The 8562-nt window shown below is 43.9% G+C and overlaps 1 protein-coding gene across 2 annotated transcripts in view; it reads left to right on the forward strand.

The window, feature by feature from the left end:
- Positions 1-8180, forward strand: part of cwc15 (CWC15 spliceosome associated protein homolog) — a 99038-nt gene extending 90858 nt beyond the window's left edge. For both annotated transcript variants that reach the window (XM_072476404.1, XM_072476405.1), the window contains exons 6-7: positions 5757-5863; positions 7664-8180. In XM_072476404.1, coding sequence (XP_072332505.1) covers positions 5757-5863; positions 7664-7793 — 237 coding nt within the window. In that variant the 3' untranslated portion in view covers positions 7794-8180. The remainder of the gene's footprint in view (positions 1-5756; positions 5864-7663) is intronic.
- Positions 8181-8562: the final 382 nt, after the last annotated feature.

The following is an 8562-nucleotide window of genomic DNA, read 5'->3' on the forward strand; positions in this document are numbered from 1 at the left end:
CATTTATTATACACAATAATCGCTACTCATGCACAAATTCTACGTCTAAGCTACTTCTACAACTAACAGGCCTATACTTAACTTCGGACTGGCCCACCAGGTCAGGGGAACAAATGGCCTTTCGTTCGGGTTCTGAGTCTGCGGGATTTGAAGTTGGTACGGATTGGTAGCTAGGAGCGCCTATCTCGTAGCGAGCGTTGAATTAAGACTTACTTACTTTGTTCGGGAGTCACTGCACAGGTCACGGTCAATGTTTGTTCGTGTTGCTGGGTGACCCGGGCAGGACGCAGAGGTGAAGAGAGAGCGATTTGAACTTGGGGCTTAACTCTTATAGTCCCCAGGGGCTTCCTGCCTTTCGGGGCGGACCCTGTACCTGGTCCCAAGTGATTGGACTTTGTCCCAATCGCTTGGTTCGATTTCTCCAATACTGGAGCGGTTCCCTGATCGATGGGCGGTCTTGAGGTGCTCGTTCACCTCCTTTGTGTTGGCTCCTGCTGGCGCCGAGGAATCTGGCTTTGCTCTGTGTGTCCAAAATGTAACTTATTGTTCCCGGGGATTGCTCATCAGTATGCAGATGGCTGCTACATTGTTATGCTGATGGTCGCTGGTATCGATGTTGTCTGGCCTTTGCAGAGGTAAATACACAGCTGACCTGCAACTGCTGGTTTCTGTCTATGTTGGCTGACTTTCCCATCAGCCTTTGCCGTTCGCCATTTTAAATCGGGAGCTGGCCAATTTAGGTGGATACATCAGCAAAATGATGGAAGGGGCCATCAACAGCACTATCAAGTGGCACTTACTCGGCAATAAACTGCTCACTGAAGCTCAGTTTGTGTTCTGCCAGGGTCACTCAACTCCTGACATCATTACAGCCTTGATTCAAACATGGAGAAAAGAGCTGAATACCAGTGGTGAGGTGAGAGTGACTGCCCTTGACATCAAGGCAGCATTTGACCGAGTATGGCACCAGGGAGCCCAGCAAAACTGGTGTCAGTGGGAATCCGGGTAAAACTCTCCGTTGGATGGAGTCACACCCAGAACAAAGAAAGATGGTTGTGGTAGTTGGAGTCAATCGTCTCAGTTCCAGGACATCACTGCAGGAGTTCCTCAGGGTAGTGTCCTCGGTCCAACATTGTCAGCTGCTTCATCAATGACCATCCTTCAGGTCAGAACTGGGAATGTTCGCAGATGACTGCACAAGTTCAGCACGATCCGCGACTGCCCGGATACTGAAGTACTACATGTCCAAATGCAGCAAGCCCTGGATAATATCCAGGCTTGAGCTGACCCAAGTGGCGAGTAAAATTCTCTACGCGCAATTCTCCCCAAAAAATTCTAAGTTAATTTGTGGTGGGGTTTTCGGGGAGTTCCCCACTGCTATTCAATTACACTTTTTAGCACTGGGGAGCTAAACTCCGAGATCAGGCCGCCATTTTGAAAGGGTGCCTCGATCTCCAAGTGAGCTTGTGGGTCCCACACACATGGACACTACCCCCCACCCCCCCAAGTGAGGACCGCCAACTCTGGAGGTCCCCCCTCTTCAGGCCCCCCTTACAGCACCACCCCCCCCTCCCAATACCCTCATTTTCTGGGCATGGTCCTCCTTGCCCCTTGGCAGTGCCACCCTGGCACTATGGCACCCTTGCATTTCCATCCAGGCAGTGCTCCTGCTGGGTTGGTAGTGCCATCCAGGCACCTTGGCAATGGCAGTGCCAAGATGCCAGCTGGGCAGTGCCAAGGTGCTCACATTCCAGGGGAGGGCCAGGGGGCCACCCTGCACTTACCCTGACCACCCAGGGTCCGATGGCCCCCGGGTGCCGTTCCGCCTGGTCCACGTTTGTGTGGACCAGAACTGATGGGCGCCTGGCTTCAGCCTCCCTGGGGAGGCCAAAGAATCGAGGAAGGCCAGTGGATCCTGTGTGATTAGGTCGTAAGTAAGTATACGACCTGCTTCTGGGAGCGCCGTTTGGTCACGTCCATTTGGACGGAGTTCCGATTCCGACATCCTGCGGGACTTCGGAGAATCTCGCAAGGCGCGGAGGCTTTCGGGAGGCTCGCTGGAAGCCTCTCCCGGCATCCATTGGCCACGTTGCACTCAAGGGAGTGTGCAACGCAGCTGGAGAATTGCTGGAGATAGAAAGGTGGATTTAAGAGCAGGAAGAGATCAGCCATCTTGTGATTGAATGGCGGAGCTGGCTCAAAGGGGTGAATTGCATACTTCTGTTCCTGATTCCTATGTTCACACAAGCGCCAGATGATAACTATATCCAACAAGAGAAGATCTAACCATCACCCTTTAACATTCAATGGTATTACTATCACTGAAACCCCCACTATCAACATCCTGGGAGTTAGTTTTAACCAGAAACTGAACTGGGCTAGCCTTACTCCCAAAGCAGGTCAAAGGCTAGGAATCCTGCGGCAAGTAACTAACCTTCCTAACCACTCAAAGCCTGTCTACCATTTACAAGGCACAAGTCAGGAGTGTGATGGAATACTCTCCACTTTCCTGGATGAATGCAGCTCCAACAACACTGTAGAAGCTCGACACCATCTAGGACAAAGCAGTCCACTTATTGCTACCCCTTCCACAAACATTCAGTCACTCCACCATCGACGAACAGTGGCAGCCATGTGTACCATCCAGAAGATGCACTGCAGAAACTTACCAATGTTCCTTAGGCTGCACCTTCCAAACCGACGACCACTGCCATCCAGAAGGACAAAAGCAACAGATACCTGGGTGCACCACTGCCTGGCTGTTCCACTCCATGTCACTCACTATCTTGGCGTGGAAATGTATCGCTATTCCTTCACTGTTGCTGGGTCAAAATCCTGGAATTCCTTCCCTAACAACACGTTGTTGTACCTACACCTCAAGGACTGCAGTGGGTGGAGAAGGCAGTACACCACCACCTTCTGAAGCGAAACTAATGTTGGCAGTAAATGCTGGCCTGGTGATCGAGTGATTCACACATCAGTTAATGAATTTTTAAAAACGTTTGAGCTGCGATTTAATGGCCTCGTCATGCCGACTTGGTGTCGGAACAAGGCAGTTGAATCTTGCGAGATTTACAACGCTCGAAATGCCTTGCGAGATTTAATGGTGTCTCGCGAGACATCGCAATCTCGATCTCTCCCTCACTGGGTATGATCCAGATTCTCATATTGAATGAGTCATTGGCAGGGAGCGGGGTGAGGAGAGGAGAGATCAAATAACTCCAGTGCGGCTTTGCAGAGAAAACAGCAACGTGTTGTTGAAACCAGGGTGTTTTTCGGCACTCAAAACTGGACATAATTTCTTTTCCATTGAATCTGACCCTGGATTCTAGCAATCGGGATGATGCAAGGGTGTAGATATGTTGTAGCTGTACAAAGTCCAAGTGAGACAGCATCTGTGCAGTTCTGAGCTCCACACTTGAGAAAGAAAGTACTTGCCCCGAGGAAGAATTTCATTGACAATTTGCCAGAATGATGCCTGGACTCCAAGGGGAAAATGTTGAGGAGAGGTTACACAACCGGGAATTTAGGTGCAGGATTCATCAATATTCCACCAGATTATGTTAGATTAATTGTTAATATTAAGTCTTAAGATTTTTGTTAATCAAAGGTATTAAGGGGTCACTGCCTGTGCGGAGTCTACATGTTCTCTGCGTGGGTTTCCTTTGGGTGGTCCCGTTTCCTCCCATTGGACATTCTGAATTTTCCCTCGGTGTACCTGAACAAGCGCTGGAGTGTGGCAGTTTTAATTTGAGCCTACTTGTGACACTAATAAAGATTATTATAAAGGCTAAGGGACAAAAACAGGTATTTGGAGTTAAGTCACAGATCAGCTATGATCTAATTGAATTGTGGAACAGGCTCAAAGTGGTAAATAGCCTATTTATGTTCCAATGGAAATGGGAGTAGGCTAGTCAGCCCCTTGAGCTTGTTTTGCTATTAAAACATCATGATTGATCAGTATCTTAATTCCATTTACCAGCCTTTGATCTATATCCATTGCTACTCTTAACCTAAGCAAAACCTATTCATCTCGGTATCCAGAGCCTTCAGAAGTGCAAGTTAAAGATTTATGCTATTCTTGTTTTTCAGTCTCAAAATTCATAGCTCTTAAGTTTAAGATTACATCCCTGCATCAAGCCTATTGAGTGACCATTGTTTTAAGCACCTCAATTTGATAACCTCGTCAACCATTATAACTCATGGGAATGAAAGCTAGGTTTATGCAACTTGCCTTCACAATTTAATCCTTTAACACTAGATAGCATGATGGTTAATCTGCACTTGTGACCCTCTGCAAGGCCAATATAGCCTTCAGACACAGTGCCCCAAACTGAAAGTAATGCTTCAGATGGAATATGATTAAGCTTCTGTATAATTGAATCTTCCCCTTTTATATTCCAGCCCCCTTGAGATGAAAGCCAGTGTTCCATTAGCCCTTTGATTTTTTTTTTTTGTACCTATGCGGGGCAGCAAATATATTTTGTATGGAGTTGTTAACAATGAAGTTCTTGTGGTTTGCTTAGGAGAAATAATTGCTGATTAGGGAACCTGGGACTGACAACATATAAACAAATAATTAGAGGCAGACTTTCCAGAAGTGAAATTATTAAACACTTGAAATTTGGAATTCTCTTCCACAAACAACTGCTAGATCAATTGTTAATTTTAGAATTGAGAATAATAGGCCAAGGGTATTAAGAGTTATGGGGAAAAAGTAGTTTTATGGAGTTGGTTGCAGATCAGTCATGATTCCATTGAATGGCAGAACAGACTTGACTTTTTTTTCCCAGTGGTCCTATGCAGTATTGTAAATTTAGCATATGAGTGACAGAAGAAATGAGCACAGTACGAAGTCTTACAACACCAGGTTAAAGTCCAACAGGTTTGTTTCGATGTCACTAGCTTTCGGAGCGCAGCTCCTTCCTCAGGTGAATGAAGAGGTCTGTTCCAGAAACACATATATAGACAAATTCAAAGATGCCAAACAATGCTAGGAATGCGAGCATTAGCAGGTGATTAAATCTTTACAGATCCAGAGATGGGGTAACCCCAGGTTAAAGAGGTGTGAATTGTATCAAGCAAGGACAGTTGGTAGGATTTTGCAGGCCAGATGGTGGGGGATGAATGTAATGTGACATGAATCCCAGGTCCCGGTTGAGGCCGCACTCATGTGTGCGGAACTTGGCTATAAGTTTCTGCTCGGCGATTCTGCGTTGTCGCGGGTCCTGAATGCCGCCTTGGAGAACGCTTACCCGGAGATCAGAGGCTGAATGCCCTTGACTGCTGAAGTGTTCCCCGACTGGAAGGGAACATTCCTGCCTGGTGATTGTTGCGCGATGTCCGTTCATTCGTTGTCGCAGCGTCTGCATGGTCTCGCCAATGTACCACGCTTCGGGACATCCTTTCCTGCAGCGTATGAGGTAGACAACGTTGGCCGAGTCGCACGAGTATGTACCGCGTACCTGGTGGGTGGTGTTCTCACGTGTAATAGTGGTATCCATGTCGATGATCTGGCACGTCTTGCAGAGAAGAAGAGAGTCTTCCACATCAGAAGAAATGAGGACAGCTAATATTATTGTGAATTAGAAAACCTCGAATGCATTTTGGGGAATTTGAGAAACTTTAAACAATTTGACTTCTAACACTGCTCAAATTTGAGTGGGGGGGGGGTCTGTTAGAAAATAAAGATATTCAGAAATCACAAGTTTCTAAATGGCACATCCTACATAACTGTGAATTTATAACTTCCATAGGAGCGTGAACAGAAAGCTGAAGAAGAAAGAATTAGAATGGAAAATATTCTGAGTGGCAATCCTCTGTTGAACCTCATTGGACAGTCAAACTTCAAAGTGAAGCGGAGGTAAAGTGAAAGAACCATTTAGAATATTCTGTTAACAGAAACAAGACTGAGTAGCCAATATGCTGGCACTTTTCTGTAGAGATAGAACATGGGAATACATTTGTAATGCTTACTGTGGAATGCTAAAGATATTCTGAGCTGTGATCAGTAGCTATGTTTTAGAATATTGTCAATTGCTGAACCTTTTTTTCTTGCTGCAGTAAAATATAGTCAAGCATCAAAATTGAGTTCTTGAGCAACTTGAACATAATTTAATTTCCAGTGTATCAAATTATTTGCACAAAACTAAAGTCTTGTAGAATGAAATGCCTTCTGGCAGGACAACACTAAGAATGTAAGAAATAGGAGCAGGAGTAGGCCATACGCCTCTTGGAACAGGTTTGTTTCAAACCACTAGCTTTCGGAGTGAAGCTCCTTCCTCAGGTGAATGAGGATTCACCTGAGGAAGGAGCTGCGCTCCGTAAGCTAGTGATTAGAAACAAACCTGTTGGACTTAGCCTGGTATTGTAAGACTTCTATCTATAAGGTGAGCCATTGATTCTATGTGCCCTCTCAGATGGATGTGAAAGATCTCATATCACTATTCTTTGCAGAGCTTGGATTGCCTGCTGTCCTGATTAACATCCCAGAATCAACAGCCTAATTGGTCATTCATCTTGTTGCTGTTTGTGGGAGGTTGCTAGGCACAATTTTGTTGCTGCATTTCCTTACACTTCAAAAATACATAATTGCTGTAAAGTACTTTGGGACAATGAGATTGTGAAAGGTGCTTGTTAAAACACTGGCTACGGGCAGAGCACGGTGGCTCAATGGTTAGCACTGCTGTCTCATGCCGCCGAGGTCCCAGGTTCGATCCCGGCTCTGAGTCACTGTCGTGTGGAGTTTGCACATTCTCCCCATGTTAACGTGGGTTTTGCCCCCACAATCCAAAAGGTGTGCAGGGTAGGTGGATTGGCCACGCTAAATTATCCCTTAATTGGAAAAGATGAAATGGGTACTCTAATTTTTTTTAAAGGTAAAACACTGGCTATGAATAAGAACTTCCATTGAGTCACAGATGGAAAAGTCACCTTGTGACAGTGTTCCTTTTAGAATTGTGTTAATTTTCTAGTTCTTGCATTCCACCCAAATGACAGAGTTGAAATCTACACAACAATTTGTTTCATTTCAGAACAGAATTAAAATTTAAGTCAAACCTAATGAGTGGACTTTATGACATAACATAGTAAATATATATAATCTTGTTTTCTGGTGGGGAGAATCCTTAGGCAAAAGTTAGATTTCTTCCTACCCCTGTGATGGACGTGTAGCTCAGAGGGTGCCTTTGAAGCTGTTTGCAAGCTAGTTATGTGAAGTAGTTCACATTTGCTGTTCCTGTCCTGATACTGAAGCATGTTAGTGTTTTGCTACAGTAGTATTTCAAGGAGGTTTAAGATTTAGGCATACTGATGGAGGCACCATCCTGGGTCTTGCATAGTTTATGTTTTGAAGTTGATTTTCCTACTTTCCTGTTTTGAAAGACAATACATGCAAATAAGGCTGGGAAGTAATAATTCTGTCTCAAAACAATCATTATGAAATCTGCCTAATGATGCTAACATCATTGCATAACTGAACAGGAGACATTGAGTAAATTGTGCGCATGGCGGGGATTAGGATGTGCCAATTTGGGAGGGGATAAATTTAAGTTGGCTCACATCATCCTATGAAAATGACAACGGTGATGAATGACAGAAATAACTTCAGATATTTTTGTACTTGGGGCAGTAGTGCCATAATTTAATTCTGTTTTTCTTTTAGGTGGGATGACGATGTAGTGTTCAAGAACTGTGCTAAAGGAATAGATGAATCAAAGAGAGATAAAAGATTTGTGAATGATACACTTCGCTCAGAATTCCACAAGAAGTTTATGGAAAAGTACATTAAATAATTGGCACCAATACTCTTGCTGTTCAATGGTTACAGAAACATGTTTTTCTCTCTGCTCCAAGGATGATGAACTCTGTTACCCTCCCCTTTTTGTCTCCTTGGACCTTGCATCAGAAGATGAACATCTGCTTTGAAGTTTCTGACAGTGCTGCTGTTAGGTGGTAGACATAAACAGCCCAGGAAATAATTGTACACCTATTCGTGAAGCACCTGATTTCTACTTCGTTGCATCCTGTTGCATTGCAAATGAAAGAGCGTGGTGATATCAGAAGAAGGAGACTCAGTTGAACTTGTGTCCTATTTCTCTGTTAACCACGTATTGCATCAATGCGAGTTGCCACCTAACTGTATTCCTGCAATATAAGAATAAATTGTTTTTTTAAATTAATGTAGTTACCATAAAATTTGTATATAATGTTTTTTTCTGGATTAATCTAAGGACATTTGTATGTCTTGGTGAATATTTTATTGTAAGTTATGAGCAATACTTAAGACTAGGGTGCAAGATATGACTTGCATCGACAAATCGATTTCAATCCAGTGAGGTATAAAACATTTTATTACTCGACTTAATCCCAATTTTAAAAATAAATGTTATTAGTAAAACCGCTGATTCATTTTAATTTAAATTGGCCCTTTTAGTATGAACAAAGTGAATTATTGATATATCTTAATCTATGATTTTATTCTGTATCACACCTCAAGATTTACAGGGACAAAATAAACTTCCATCTGAAAAAGCACATGATTATCAAGGATAGCCAGCATAG

This window comes from Scyliorhinus torazame, chromosome 15 (genome assembly GCF_047496885.1).
Source record: "Scyliorhinus torazame isolate Kashiwa2021f chromosome 15, sScyTor2.1, whole genome shotgun sequence".
Classification (NCBI taxonomy): Eukaryota; Metazoa; Chordata; class Chondrichthyes; order Carcharhiniformes; family Scyliorhinidae; genus Scyliorhinus; species Scyliorhinus torazame.